The sequence below is a fragment of the Xenopus laevis genome, chromosome 3S, assembly GCF_017654675.1.
Source record: "Xenopus laevis strain J_2021 chromosome 3S, Xenopus_laevis_v10.1, whole genome shotgun sequence".
Taxonomy (NCBI): domain Eukaryota; kingdom Metazoa; phylum Chordata; class Amphibia; order Anura; family Pipidae; genus Xenopus; species Xenopus laevis.
In genome coordinates, this window is record NC_054376.1 from 123,855,590 (window position 1) to 123,871,806 (window position 16,217).

Here is a 16,217-nt window from a genome sequence, read left to right on the forward strand (position 1 = left end):
TATAACTATCGTTAAAGGGGTGGTTCACCTTTAAATTAACTTTTATAGAATGGCTAATTTGAAGCAACTTTCCGATTAGCCTTTATTTTTTTTCAATTATTTGCTTTCTTCTTCTGACTCTTTCCAGCTTTCAAGTGGGGGTCACTGACCCCACCTAAAAACAAATGCTCTGTAAAGATACAAACTGTTATTGCTACTATTGGTTGCTCATCTTTCTTTTCAGGTCCTCACCTATTTAGATTCCAGGCTCTTATTTAGGTCAATGCATGGTTGCTATGGTCATTTGGGCCCTAGCGATCAGATGGCTGAAATTGCAAACTGGAGACCTGCTGAATAAAAAAACTGAATAACTGAAAACTCACAGATAATAAAAAATGAAAACCAATTTGAAATTGTTTCAGAATATCATTCTCTACATCATTCTAAAAGTTATCTGAGAGATGAGCAACCCCTTTAACGGCTTACTGTCTGAGGAGCTTACAGTCTAATAGAAAACATCTGTTTTGAGGGGGAGTGAGGGGTTCTGTTGCCATGGGTAACATACAGCAGATCCCTGCAATTACACGGTACATTCCAGTTCCACTCGATTGTCTTTTTCGCCCACTGGCTTTTTTTCCCCTGTATGTATAAAGTGCAAATATATTGTTAAATGCTCAATGGTGAGCCATACTGCAAACAAGCTTTTCTTGCTGATGCAAACGTATTTACAGTGTCGGCTCTTTGTTACAGATCACAAAGCTTGTAACTAGGAGCATGAAGGAAAGGGAAATTCAAACGGCCGTTCATATTCTGCATGTTGACACTAAAAGGCCCATTTATCAAAGGTCGAATTTCGACTTCATGTGAGTTTTTTTTTTTTTTAAAAATTCGAATATACTCACAATTCGTTGAATGGCCTATATTCGATCGAATGGGTCCGACCTGAAAATTAGAATCGTGTTCGTATTTGATTAGTAGAAATCTAATTTTTCTCCCGAAAAAAAAGAAATAAAAAAAATCTTGAATGTCAGGAAGGTTATTAACATCTCCAAATGGCTCAACTGACCTGTACATGAACTTGGCAGGTTTTAGGTGGCAAATATTCAAATTAGGACTGTTTCCATGGTCGAGTGGGTGCCTTCAAACGCGCCCAATCAAAATTTCCCAGCCAGTCGGATCGACGAGCTGGCTTAAATCGAAAACTTCTCATCTCTCACGGCTCATCTCTCACTATACACGCACCGAATATCACTCAAAAATCTGTTGCGTACGATAGAGTCCTGCGCGGAACCAATTTCTCAGACCCAGACCCGGACCCCTACCCAAACCTGCAGCCCGTTACCCAAAACCGCAAACCCGCATATTTACCCACTTTGATCCGCGACTGCAACTGCCTTGTCCTCAACCCGCCGACCACCATCAAACAGGAAGTGATGGTGCTGCCAACCGGAAGTGATGTCATCAAAAGGGGGCGGGGTTCAGAAACATGTTTTGTAAAACTTTAAAAGAAGTAAAATGTAGACAATATTACATAAGATAAGAAATTTAGATGAGACCCGCGACCTGCAGACCTGAAAAGCATCCCCTCATTCTGCAGGGTGCCCACTTTTTTGCGGGTACGACCTGCTGCAGGACTCTATCGTACAATATTATTGGTGCATCTATGGCCACCTTTATGTTACAGCCCATTTCCACCATTCAAGTTGAGTAAAACGATACATTATTCTGCCCAGGAAACTTTATTTCTCTGCATTGATTCATTTGAGAACCACACTCTCCAAGAATGGATCAGTGCCCCTTGTGTGGGATGATACGGACACCTCCCACCCATTTCGCCCATGGTAGTTTTGATGACTTGACTGTTGTACTCCAGGTACCACTCTTTTTGTTGTGGCAAAGCTGAGTTGCTGCCGGCTTTCCCCTACGAGCAAATAGTAACCTGACTTACTATACATTGTAGTGATTTGCACAAAGAGGTTAAGGCAATACACTGGCCAAAGTCATTCTAGCTTTCGGCTACTTTTATGGCTTCGGGACATTCGGCTCTTTTGGTGGCGCATCACTTCCTCGCTGGTAAGGGGGGCCTGGTTAATTTAAAAAGTGCAGCACAGCTGGGCCCCCCTTGAGACCCGGGGTACAGTTGTACCTTCTGTGCCCCCCTGATGGTGGCCCTGGCATGGGCAATTTGTCAGTATCCTTTTAACTGCTTTCAGATGTACCAGCTAACACAGATAAAGAGCCTGACAACTGTTTGTGTTGCATTTGCTAAAATTAATAATAGGCATGTGGGCAGGTGCAGAAACCACTGTCCCTTAGTCAGTCCCATCCTCGCTATCAGCAGTGCTTCTCTGTGTGTATGTGTGAATAAACAATAAACACACCCATAACAGTTATGCACATTTTTATTTGTCTTATTGTGCACTCTGCAAACACGCGGCACAGGGCAAAATAAGCAGTTGTCTAAAGGAATCCTGCCTGGTCCAACTAAACGTCTCACACAGAGACAGCCCTGAGCAAAGGTTGCACACACCTAGAGTTACACATTATTCTGATACTCCACCCTGTTAACAGCACCCAAGTGCACCTTGCCGGATCCCCTTACAGCTGCCCTGCTCACATTGACTCCTCACATTACCCGCCCAGCCTTGCTCCTGGGGGGCAGAACTGAAAACAAGGGCCCTTGGGGCAGTTCAAAGAAGGGATTGCAAACATTAGCATTGCTATTTTACTGCTTTGTGGATTTCACTTTTTACCTGCTGAGGGTGAAGCTTAGCATAAATACATATACCACGGGAGATGCCATATTGCTAGACTGAGGCGCGCACCATAGACTCCAGTGTAACAGAGCCATCTAGTTGTTACGGAGAGAAAAGAAGTGTTACAATATATTCATACTTAAACCCCCAAATATAAAGTACAATATATTGTATAAAGTTACTTCAGTTCTACTAATCCATTGTTCTGCCTTTATTTCTTTGCAGTAAGAACATGAATGTAAAGTGTGACACACAGTGATCAATCAACAATGCAGGCAGGTAGCATTTCTTTAGTTGGCCATACACATAGAGATCCGCTCGTTTGGCAATTTCGACAAACGTGTGGATCTCTCCCCGATATGCCCACCTTGAGGTGGGCAATATCAGGCTGATCCAATCGTGGGCCCTATGGCTGAACGATGGATCATTCGAGCGGTAGGATCACAGGGCCACATCAACAAATAGAATTTTTACCCATGCCCGATCGACATCTGGCGGACTTTCAGCCAGATATTAATCAGGGAAGCCCATCGGAGGGCCCCACACACGGGCCAATAAGCTGCCGACTCGGTCTATGGTGTATGGCAACCTTTAATCTTTCTCCCAATATGCCCATCAAAGGCAGGTGCTAATCCGATTGTTCAGCCCTAGGGCCAAACGGTTGGATTTGAACGATAGGAATGGGCGCCAACGGGACATGGGCCTCATCAACTAGCCAATGTGGTCCTCGATCGCGGCACGCCAAGAACATTTTTCATGCTAGTGTTGCGCCCCAACTCCTTTTAATTCTGTATGTTGCTCACAGGTTCAAAAGGTTGGGAATCCCTGCTCTAGGGGATCCAAGTATCTGCAGAAATCAGTTTCTCAAAAGAGCAAACAGATTTTTTTTATATTTAATTTTGAAATCTAACATGGGGCTAGACATGTCCGTTTCCCAGCTGCCCCCAGTCATATGACATCCTCTGATAAACTTCAGTGACTCTTTAGTGCTGTACTGCAAGTTGGAGTGATATCATCCCCTCCCTTCCCCCCCCCAGCAGCCTAACAACAGAACAGTAGGAGAGTAACAAGATAGCAGCTCCCTAACACAAGATAACAGCTACCTGGTAGATCTAAGAACAGCACTCAATAGTAAAATCCAGGTCCCACTGCGAAACATTCAGTTACATTGAGTAGGAGAAACAACAGCCTGCCAGAAAGCAGTTCCATCCTAAAGTGCTGGCTCTTTCTGAAATCACATGACTAGGCAAAATGACCTGAGATTACCCTACACACCAATATTACAACTAAATACACTTGCAGCAAGTTCAGTTGATTTGACTTTTTTCTATAGATACACTTGCTGTTTCAAAAATTTTATATTGTAGAGTGAATTATTTACAGTGTAATTTAGAAATAAAAATGACATCATAAAAATCATGACAGAATCCCTTTAATGTTACATATTTCACAATGTCTCTACATTTCACCCAAAGGCAAGAACAATTCAGAATTTATCCAAAGCAATACTGCGGCGTCGGCAGTCTAGCCGGAACTGGAAATGAGGAAACTGGTGGTTATTTAGATATTTAGCTTTTTATTCAGCAGCTCTCCAGTTTGCAATTATAGCAATCTGGTAGCTAGGATCCAAATTCCCCTAGCAACCATGCATTGATTTGAATATGAAACTGGAATATGAATAGGAGAGGCCTGAATAGAAAGATGAGTAATAAACAGTAGAGATAAAAATACATTTGTAGCCTTACAAAGCATTTGTTTTTTGATGGGGTCAGTGACCCCCATTTTAAAGCTGGTAACATTTAGAAGAAAAAGGCAAATAATTCAAAAACTAATAAACAATGTATCTGCTTTCTGATTTGGAAGAGAATCCCATCGATTTAAACAGTAATCTGACTCCAAAGCTGGCCATAGACGCAAAGATCTCTTCCTACGAATCGAGGATTCGTACGATTTTCGGAACGTATTGTGGAGAGTCCCGCCATTTTTCGTCCGGCAGAGGGTAATATCTCTGGCGATTGTACGATTTTCAGTGGGAGACTGCAACTTGCTTTGTCTATCGTACGATTGCTGTCAGGGGCAGAACATCGGCTGATCTGTTCTTTAACTACTTTATATGGTCGAAATGGTAAGACTTTGATCTGAATGGTTAGTGACAGGTCGGGAGATGGGAAAGTCCGATCGTACATTGATTCGTACGATCGGATCTTGGCGTCTGTGGCCAGCTTAAGTCCTGTATTGTTCACATTGCGCCACAAAAGTAGTCCTTGAGTATCCGGAATTATCTTGCTTTGTCTGAGACAATGGCTTTGTTTTTGTCACTGTATTTCAAAGATCCTGAATCATTTATTTGAGCCAACCCAGAGAATTTTATCCCACTGTTACTATAGGCACCATCTCTCTCTCTACTATACCTGCTATCCCACAGTCACACTCCCTTCCCAGAGACTATTATCCACTGTTACTATAGACACCATCTCTCCCTACTATACCTGCTATTCCACAGTCACACTCCCTTCCCAGAGACTATTATCCCACTGTTACTATAGGCACCATCTCTCCCTACTATACCTGCTATCCCACAGTCACACTCCCTTCCCAGAGACTATTATCCACTGTTACTATAGGCACCATCTCTCTCTCTACTATACCTGCTATCCCACAGTCACACTCCCTTCCCAGAGACTATTATCTACTGTTACTATAGGCACCATCTCTCCCTACTATACCTGCTATCCCACAGTCACACTCCCTTCCCAGAGACTATTATCCACTGTTACTATAGGCACCATCTCTCCCTACTATACCTGCTATCCCACAGTCACACTCCCTTCCCAGAGACTATTATCCACTGTTACTATAGACACCATCTCTCCCTACTATACCTGCTATCCCACAGTCACACTCCCTTCCCAGAGACTATTATCCCACTGTTACTATAGGCACCATCTCTCCCTACTATACCTGCTATCCCACAGTCACACTCCCTTCCCAGAGACTATTATCCCACTGTTACTATAGGCACCATCTCTCCCTACTATACCTGCTATCCCACAGTCACACTCCCTTCCCAGAGACTATTATCCACTGTTACTATAGGCACCATCTCTCCCTACTATACCTGCTATCCCACAGTCACACTCCCTTCCCAGAGACTATTATCCACTGTTACTATAGGCACCATCTCTCCCTACTATACCTGCTATCCCACAGTCACACTCCCTTCCCAGAGACTATTATTCACTGTTACTATAGGCACCATCTCTCCCTACTATACCTGCTATCCCACAGTCACACTCCCTTCCCAGAGACTATTATCTACTGTTACTATAGGCACCATCTCTCCCTACTATACCTGCTATCCCACAGTCACACTCCCTTCCCAGAGACTATTATCCACTGTTACTATAGGCACCATCTCTCCCTACTATACCTGCTATCCCACAGTCACACTCCCTTCCCAGAGACTATTATCCACTGTTACTATAGACACCATCTCTCCCTACTATACCTGCTATCCCACAGTCACACTCCCTTCCCAGAGACTATTTATCCCACTGTTACTATAGGCACCATCTCTCCCTACTATACCTGCTATCCCACAGTCACACTCCCTTCCCAGAGACTATTATCCCACTGTTACTATAGGCACCATCTCTCCCTACTATACCTGCTATCCCACAGTCACACTCCCTTCCCAGAGACTATTATCCACTGTTACTATAGGCACCATCTCTCCCTACTATACCTGCTATCCCACAGTCACACTCCCTTCCCAGAGACTATTATTCACTGTTACTATAGGCACCATCTCTCCCTACTATACCTGCTATCCCACAGTCACACTCCCTTCCCAGAGACTATTATCTCACTGTTACTATAGACATCATCTCTCCCTACTATTCCTGCTATCCCACAGTCACACTCCCTTCCCAGAGACTGGAAACTGATTATCTATTAAACTGCATTGTGTCTAAATTCCCTGCAAGCCTGAACACATGTATTAAGATATTTTATCTTTAGTTTCTTATGGTTGTGTTGCTATAGGTCTCCGCATGTAACATGTCACCATACAAACTGTGAATCCCATACTTCTGCTTCTTTCTATATTTGCCTTTCATAACTATCAGCAGATTTCCTTCCCCTTTCTGATGGTCACAATAATCACACTCATTAAAGTAACGTTTCTGCACCTTCTATCCCCAGATGTTGCCATAGTACAGCTCCCAACATACTGACTGCTTAATGAGGTACAGCTATAGGATCTGTTATCCTCAAACCCATTATCCAGAAAGCTCTGAATTACTGAATGGCTGTCTCCCATAGACTCCATTATATCCAAATATTTAAATATTATTTCCTTATTCACTGTAATAATAAAACAGTAGCTTGTACTTGATCCCAACTAAGATATAATTAATCCTTATTGGAAGCAAAACCAGCCTATTGGGTTTATTTAATGTTTACATGATTTTCTAGTAGACTTAAGGTATGAAGATCCAAGTTAAATAAAGATCCATTATCCGGAAAACCCCAGGTCCCGAGCATTCTGGATAACTTGTACCTGTACATTGGAAGTTTTAGTACTGCCTTTGCTGACCAATGGTAAAGAAACACTGTTCAAATTCCACTTACTGAAAATTACAGAGCTGCTGAGACTTTTAGTTCATTATGGGGAGTAGGTGGCATAGGTATTGGTAAAAGTGCTAATTGGGTAAAGATTCAATCTCTTCTCCAGCTGTCCAGGCAGTTTGCCTGGCATGTCAGAGGTCATTTAGATCAATTAAACTGGTTTATTGCTGAAGGTTCATTGGAACAGCCAAAAATGTAGAATGTATCACCACCTTAAAGGGCGGGTTCACCTTTAAGATAACTTTCAGTATGTTATAGAATGGCCAATTCTAAGCAACTTTTTAATTGGTCTTCATTATTTATATTTTGTAGTTTATTTGCCTTCTTCTTCTGACTCTTTCCAGCTTCTAAAAAACAAATGCTCTGTAAGACTACAAATGTATTGTTATTGCTGCTTTTTATTACTCATCTTTCTATTCAGGCCTCTCCTATTCACATTCCAGTCTGTTATTCAAATAAGTGCATGGTTGCTAGGGGAATTCAGAGCCTAGCAACCAGATTACTGAAATTACAAACTGAAGAGCTGCTGAACAAAAAGCTAAATAACTCAAAAACCAAAAATAATAAAGAATGACCAGTTGCAAATTATGTCAGAATATCACTCTCTACATCATAATAAAAGTTAATTTAAAGGTGAACAACCCCATTAATTATGTATCTGGAAAACCCCAATTCCCAAGAATTCTGGATAACTGGTCCCATACCTGTACTCCGTTTAATGAATGAAGTCTATATAGCCGTCTGTAGGGATGTTAAACATTGCTATTCTGATAGTTCTCTCTGTGACCCCAGGCCAGAAAAATAATATTGCCTGAAGAATTGAAGCTGCAAAATTTCAAGTCTCCATAAGTTTAACCGTCGCCACTTTACTTGATACCAACTGTAAATATTTATCTGATTCTCTTCCTATTGCTGCGGCAGACAAGGCCGACCCAAACAGGTTACACCCTGCTCACTCGCTTCTTGGGAAACAACTGCCGTAGCGAATTCTCCTCTGGACACTTTCCGGGAAGCACTGGCAGGAAGGAGTTAAAACACCTGCAATAATAAACACGTTAAGTTCTCCTTTAAAAATTTTTCCTTAAGTGATTCAGCTGTGGTTGGACTGGGCGTTAAAGATTGGCCAAATCCAAATTCCACGGTACCCTTTCCCCCTCTTATCATATTATTATTGTATGTTCCCTTAAAAGGGTTGTTCACCTTCAAACAACTAGTTGTTTTCAGATAGATCACCAGAAATAACGACTTTTTCCAATTACTTTCAATTTTCTAGGTGTGACAGTATTTCTAATATTGAAGTGTAAAGTGTCATTTTTCACCTTCTAAAGCAGCTCTGGGGAGGGGGTCGCTGACCCTGTAAACTGTTCTAAAATGATACATTTAGTTGATACATTTCTTCTGTTTGTCCCTGCTTAACAGAATCTCTGAATTTCATTACAGGCAGCTGTTAGAATTGATACAATAGTTACTAATACTCCAGAGATGCTGCTGAGAAATGGATCAACTAATTGTAGCAAATTGTAAATTCAGAATCTGCACCTGAATTACTGAGCTGCCAGCCTAAAACACCAGAGACAGGGACATTCAACTTTAAACTTAGATTTTGAAAAAAACGGTATAAAATAAATAATCGAAAGTAATTGAAAAAAGTCTTTATTTTTGGGGAATAATCTAAAAACAACTGAACTGAAAAAAGTGTTTTTTTTTTTGGGTCAAAACTCTCAAATTCTTCTAATTGTGAACTATCCAAACTCGATTGGAGGTTTAATTTGCATTTTGAGATTTATCATACTCTGGCCCTTTTAGAACTCAAATTCGACTATTCTCCACTTGCCAAACTACTGTTTAAGTCAGTGGGAAAGTCCAGGGGTCAATTTGGTGATGTGCGGGTCCTGACCCTAACCCGCCCTGCTACGACCTGCGCCCGCCCGCACCCACTTCCAGGGGTCCTTTTATAGACCCACGCCAACCCGAGACGCGAAACTGGAACCCGGAAGTCTGATGCGCCACCCGCGAGGAGCACTGCGAGGTCGACCCGAACCCACCCGACCTGCGGGTATCGGGTCGGCCCGCACATCACTAGTTTGCAGCCCTGCTGACATTCAAGTTTTTTAATTTCATTTTAATATGGCTAAAAATGCCATATTTTATATAGTGTGTTTATTGCACGAGGCTAAAGTTTGAGCTTGTCAATAGCAGCAATGATCCAGGACTTCAAACTTGTCACAGGGGGTCACCATCTTGGAAAGTGTCTGTGACACTCACATGCTCAGTGGGCTCTGATTGGCTGTTGAGAAGCTAAGCTTAGGGCTCGTCACTAATTATCCAGCAGAAAATGAGCTTCCCTGTAATATAAGCTGATGCTACAGGTTTGCTGATTATTAAATTCTGATGCTAATTGCACTGGTTTCTGTGCTGCCATGTAGTAATTATCTGTATTAATTACTAATCAGCCTTATATTGTGACATTTCTATTCTATGTGTACTGTATATTGTGAGTGGGTCCCTAAGCTCAGTAAGTGACAGCAGCACAGAGCATGTGCAGTGAATCAGCAGAAAAAAAGATGGGGAGCTACTGGGGCATCTTTGGAGACACAGATCTTTACTGCTAAAGGGCTGTGGTTGCCTTGGGCTGGTACAGAAGCACAAAACATAACGTACAACATTTATAGCTACTTCTTTAGTTAAACTTTAGTTCTAAAGGTGCAGTAGGGTGCTAGCAAGGTGCCCATTCCTGCTCTAGAAGCTTAAAGCAATGCTCATTATCAGGCCTGAGCCTTAGCTGAATATTTTCTCAAATTATTCCAGTAGGAGAGGCTGCACGCTCCGTGAGTTTCCCTGCAGAGCGCTGGTCTCTTTCCTGTGTCAGTCAGTGGTTCTTGCTGTTGCTCATGAGCCAGGCTGTATAATACTAGGATCACTGCATCTATCACAAGCCTGACGCAGCACATGCCTTGCTAAACAAGCACTTTGTCCCATTCAAGGTTAACCCCTTCCCAGCTGCATGCATTCCACTCATGGTCATTCATAGTTCAAGCTCTAGGATGTAACCTTGCTGAGTTGGCTAATTCCCAAGTGCCACAATCACATGTGATTATTATTATTTTATTGATAGGGTTCCCATGGGAGCTGTGCATGCAAGCAGCCAAGCCGTATACTCCTCCGGCAGTGAATGGGTTAAAGGGGTTGTTCACCTTCCAAACACTTTTTTTTCAGTTCAATTGTTCCCCAGAAATAAAGATTTTTTCAATTATTTACATTTATTTTATTTTTTACTGTTTTTCCAAAATCGAAGTTTAAAGGGGTTGTTAACCTTTAATTTAACTTTTACTATGATGCAGAGAATGATATTTTGAGACAGTTTGCAGTTGGTTTTCATTTTTTATTATTTGTGGTTTGAGTTATTTAACTTTTTATTCAGCACCTCTCCAGTTTGCAGTTTCGGCTATCTGGTTGCTAGGGTCCAACTTTACTTAAAATCAGGAAAATGCACCCGTTGAAATGCATTATAAATTGGTGGGACCACAATTAAAAAATGTAAACTGCAGGAATATATATATATATATATATATATATATATATATATATATATATATATATATATATATATATATATATATATATATATATATATATATATATATATATATATATATATACATGTTTAACCTGTGTGTGTGTCTGTTTTTCCTTGCAGGGATTTCCTGCCCCGTGGATCTGGAATTGTCACCCGGCGCCCCCTTATCCTTCAGCTGATATTTTCCAAAACAGGTAGGCAACTATTTCACTAATGTTCTAACCACATCACTGCCTGATTCATATTAAAGGGATTGTTCACCTTTGAGTTAACTTTTAGTATGATGTAGAGCGTTACATTTTGAAGTTGAGTTATTTAGCTTTTTATTCAGCAGCTCTTCAATTTGCATTTTACGCAATCTGGTAACTAGGTCCCAAATTACCCTAGCAACCATGCATTGATTTAAACAAGAAATTGGAATATGAATAGGAGAAGACCTGAATAGAAAGATGAGTAATAAAAAGTAGCAATAACAATACATTTGTAGCCTTGCAAAGCATTTGTTTTTTAGAAGGGGTCAGCGACACCCATTTGAAAAGCTGCAACGAGTCAGAAAAAAAGGCAACTATAAAACTATAGAAAATAAATAATGAAGACCAATTGAAAAGTTGCTTAGAATTAAAGGTGAACCGCCCCTTAAATATCAAATAAAATGTTTCCCATTGAGCTGTACTGTGAAAGGATCTGGGAATAACTCATTTGCCTGCCTGGGTTACTGTTATGTAGGCACAGCGCTATGTTAGAGGAGTCAGGAAAAAAAAGATTTAAATCTAATCAACCTTTTTTTTTTTCACATTCATTCAATGAATGTATTTCCCACAGGTCAAACCTGTCTGACACTTTCTTTCTCTCTTATCTTCCTTGTGAAATTGTACATACCGTAACCTTTAGAACGCTTGGCTGGTACTGACATTATTATTGTACTTAAGTTGTGTGTATGGAGATCTGTGGGCTCAAGGTGAAGGTGGTAGAGTCCAGAGAGAATATTATGGAATTGGGAGATTTGTGTATGTCCCTCCCACTGCAGGGTGATACAGTGACACAGACAGGAGGGAACTATGGGACATGAGTCTGTCCCTCCCACTGCAGGGTGATACAGTGACACAGACAGGAGGGAACTATGGGACATGAGTCTGTCCCTCCCACTGCAGGGTGATACAGTGACACAGACAGGAGGGAACTATGGGACATGAGTCTGTCCCTCCCACTGCAGGGTGATACAGTGACACAGACAGGAGGGAACTATGGAACATGAGTCTGTCCCTCCCACTGCAGGGTGATACAGTGACACAGACAGGAGGGAACTATGGGACATGAGTCTGTCCCTCCCACTGCAGGGTGATACAGTGACACAGACAGGAGGGAACTATGGGACATGAGTCTGTCCCTCCCACTGCAGGGTGATACAGTGACACAGACAGGAGGGAACTATGGGACACGAGTCTGTCCCTCCCACTACAGGGTGATACAGTGACACAGACAGGAGGGAACTATGGGACATGAGTCTGTCCCTCCCACTGCAGGGTGATACAGTGACACAGACAGGAGGGAACTATGGGACATGGAGTCTGTCCCTCCCACTGCAGGGTGATACAGTGACACAGACAGCAGGGAACTATGGGACATGAGTCTGTCCCTCCCACTGCAGGGTGATACAGTGACACAGACAGGAGGGAACTATGGGACATGGAGTCTGTCCCTCCCACTGCAGGGTGATACAGTGACACAGACAGGAGGGAACTATGGGACATGAGTCTGTCCCTCCCACTGCAGGGTGATACAGTGACACAGACAGGAGGGAACTATGGGACATGGAGTCTGTCCCTCCCACTGCAGGGTGATACAGTGACACAGACAGGAGGGAACTATGGGACATGAGTCTGTCCCTCCCACTGCAGGGTGATACAGTGACACAGACAGGAGGGAACTATGGGACATGAGTCTGTCCCTCCCACTGCAGGGTGATACAGTGACACAGACAGGAGGGAACTATGGGACATGAGTCTGTCCCTCCCACTGCAGGGTGATACAGTGACACAGACAGGAGGGAACTATGGGAGTGAGTCTGTCCCTCCCTGTGTTCAGTGCCCTGGCTCTGAGTACATTCTGGGTATAAATGATAGTTAACCTTGCAAGCAAATTATGTTTTTCTTTTCGTTACAGAATATGCAGAATTTCTACACTGTAAATCCAGGAAATTCACAGATTTTGATGAAGTTCGGCAGGAAATCGAAGCAGAGACAGAGCGGGTGACAGGATCAAACAAAGGAATTTCACCAGTCCCCATCAACCTGCGAGTCTATTCTCCCAATGGTGAGTAGAGTGTATGTGAATCAAAGTGTTCCTGAGTCTTTCATTGTTTTTTTGTAGGGACGTGGCCCTGACCTCTCCGTGGTGTCATGAAGACCAGTTAATGTGTAATTTGAGGGATATTGGATAAACTTGGAGCTAGAAGAGAGTGACTGTTAAGATGAGGTTTAAATTATTTTTAAAGGGGAACTATTGCAAAAAATTAAAATATAATATTAGCTTCAACATACTGAAACCCTCTAAATACAATCGATTAAATATTCTGTGTTGTTTCTGAAATAATCAAGTTTATCTACAGAACTTTCTGAGCTGCCATACCAGATACCTAATTATATATCGGCCTATAGCTGGCCATACGGGTGGATATTTGAGGTGAGTCATATTGGTCAAGCAGGCCAGTCGCCTGGCACCATAAATGGTCCAATAAGATGGCGACTCAATCCAGCAGTTTTCAGCAGTTCATGTATTCCCAGTTTTAGTCTGTGCTACTATAAAGCAAACTTACTGATGCACTTCTTCTCCAGCTGCTCTTAAACAGAATTGTGTGCACTTCATCTATTTGCACACGGGCACATGATTCTGTGTAAGGAGTGATAAAGGAAGGCAGATTGTAACCAGCATGGGAAAATGTAGCTCTGATCCTGTCGGCAAAGAGTCATTGAGGAAGAGGCAAAATAGTGCTGTGTAGAGCGGGCTAGAATGTAACAAAGTAAGTTAGGTTGAAAAAAGGTACACGTCTATCAAGTTCAACCTTAAAGGTCACCCAGACACAAATATCTGTATAATAAAAGTCCTTTTCAAATTAAATGTGAAATCCAATTTCTATTTTTTATTAAAGCGTTCATAGCTGTTGTAAACACGATCTCAGCTGTCAATCAAATATTGTTTTCCCCCTCCTTTTTCGAGGCGGGGCAGACAATTACTTTCACTTTCCATTCAGCACTTACTAGATGTCACTGCTCTCCCCACGTTCCCCCGTTCTCTTCACTGTATAATTGTGTAGCCAGGACATGGGGATGGACATCAGGTCCCCCATTCTGGTGCACAAACAAGATTCTGAGATAATGCAAGACTTGCCTTAATAACAGTGTCCACAAAATGGCTCCCTCTGCTTGCCAGAATTATGAATTCCCAGACTGAAGGAAACAAGATTCAAATAATTTATACGGTGTAATTAAAGTCCATTTTGCTTGACTAACGTTATAAAATAGGATTTTGAATTATTTTTTTGGGTGACACGTCTCCTTTAAAGGAGAATTTAACCCTAACGTTAAAAAAAAAAAAAACCCTACCCCACTACTCTACATAGACCCCCCTCCCTTCTCCCCCCAGCCTAAGCGTTACCCTGGGCAAATGCCCCTAATGTTCTACTTACCCCTTGATGCAGATTCAGGGCATCGGAGTTCACGGGCTCCATCTTCTCTTCGGAAATCATCGGAATAAGACCGGCATGGTAGCGCATGTACAGTTGGAGCAATGTTATGTTATGTTTTGCAACAACGGCACATTGTCAGGGCCCGTAGGCACAATTTGGAGTGCGGACCAAGGAGGAAGCCAATAGGCAAACACAGTTCGCGGTACAATGGATTAGGCAGAAGAATCGTCAGTTCAGGCAAAGGTCGGTCCAGGCAGCAAGGTTTCGAGGTTTCAGGCAAAGGTCAGTCCAGGCAGCGAAGAATCAAGGTCGAGGTTTCAGGCAAAGGTCAAGAATCAAGAATCAATCATACGAAAACACCCAGGAACTCTAGATAGAAGAACCTATACTCGGGCACTGAGAGAACCTTCTGGCGACCTTAAATAGGTGGATTTTCGCGCCAAAACGCGCTAGGTGACGTCACAGGATGTGCGTCAGAATATGCGCCAGCGTCTAAGGATGCGCCAGCGTTAATACGCTGCGTAAAAAAGCCAGCGTAAATACGCTGCGTGAAAACGCCAGCGCTACGATGGCGTCTGACGGCCGCATGGCCTCTTCTGGGCGCCGCCATCTTGGACGCGCTGAGGACGTCTTACACACATGTGCCGAAACTCACGAAAATTGCCGAAGCTCCAGTCTCATTCTGAAGATTACAGAAGCGGCTGAAGATGGCGCCAGTGAACTCCGATGCCTGAATCTCCACCGAGGGGTAAGTAAAACGTTAGGGGACTGCATTTTTGCGTCAGGAACTGCATTTTGGAGTCAGAAAGGAATTTTTCGGCCTCTGAGCCAAATTGGAGAGGCTTCAGATGGGTTTTTTTTTGCCTTCCTCTGGATCATCTGGCAGTTAGGCAGGTTATATATAGAGTTAAAATGTTGAACTTGATGGACATGTGTCTCTTTTCGTCCTAACTTACTATGTGATAATAAATGCTTACTGAAGGGAACATAAGCCTGAGAGAGAACGATCCAGGTAAGAGGCTGCAAACCCCAAAGGTATAGGGGCCCCACAAGTCCCTAATTGACATTCAATTTCAATAAATGTTGGTAAAGCAGGTCAACTTCTAGACATTTTGGGGGCCCAGTAATATCTAGTTATGCTGATTATTTTTAGGAATGCACCGAATCCAGTACTCTGTTCTGGATTCTGCCTTTTTCAGCAGGATTCGCTGAATCCTTATGCTTGGCCAAACCAAATTCTAATTTGCATATGCAAATTAGGGGCGGGAGGGAAATCATGTGACTTTTTGTCACAAAACAAGGAAGTAAAAATAGTTTTCACCTTCCCACCCCTAATTTGCATATGCAAATTAGGATTCTGAATCAGTTCGGGGTGGTCCGAATCCAAAATAGTGGATTCCCTAATTATTATAGACCATTTCACCCACTCAGCTGCAACCTGCACACAAGTAACCTGAACCCTCTCTCGTTGTGTGTCATGTTTCTGGTTTCTGTGAAACTTAACCCTGTTTGAGAAATTCCACCCTACATTCATAATTAATAGCATGATTAAAGTGCTTATACCCCCTGATTTGACCCAGCACGTGATTGG

General features: G+C 42.5%; 1 protein-coding gene across 5 annotated transcripts in view; it reads left to right on the forward strand.

Moving 5' to 3' along the window:
- LOC108703474 (dynamin-2) overlaps positions 1–16,217 on the forward strand; it is an 81,148-nt gene that overhangs the window by 3,786 nt on the left and 61,145 nt on the right. For all 5 annotated transcript variants that reach the window (XM_041588880.1, XM_041588878.1, XM_041588879.1 and 2 more), the window contains exons 2-3: positions 11,062–11,135; positions 13,105–13,254. In XM_041588880.1, coding sequence (XP_041444814.1) covers positions 11,062–11,135; positions 13,105–13,254 — 224 coding nt within the window. The remainder of the gene's footprint in view (positions 1–11,061; positions 11,136–13,104; positions 13,255–16,217) is intronic.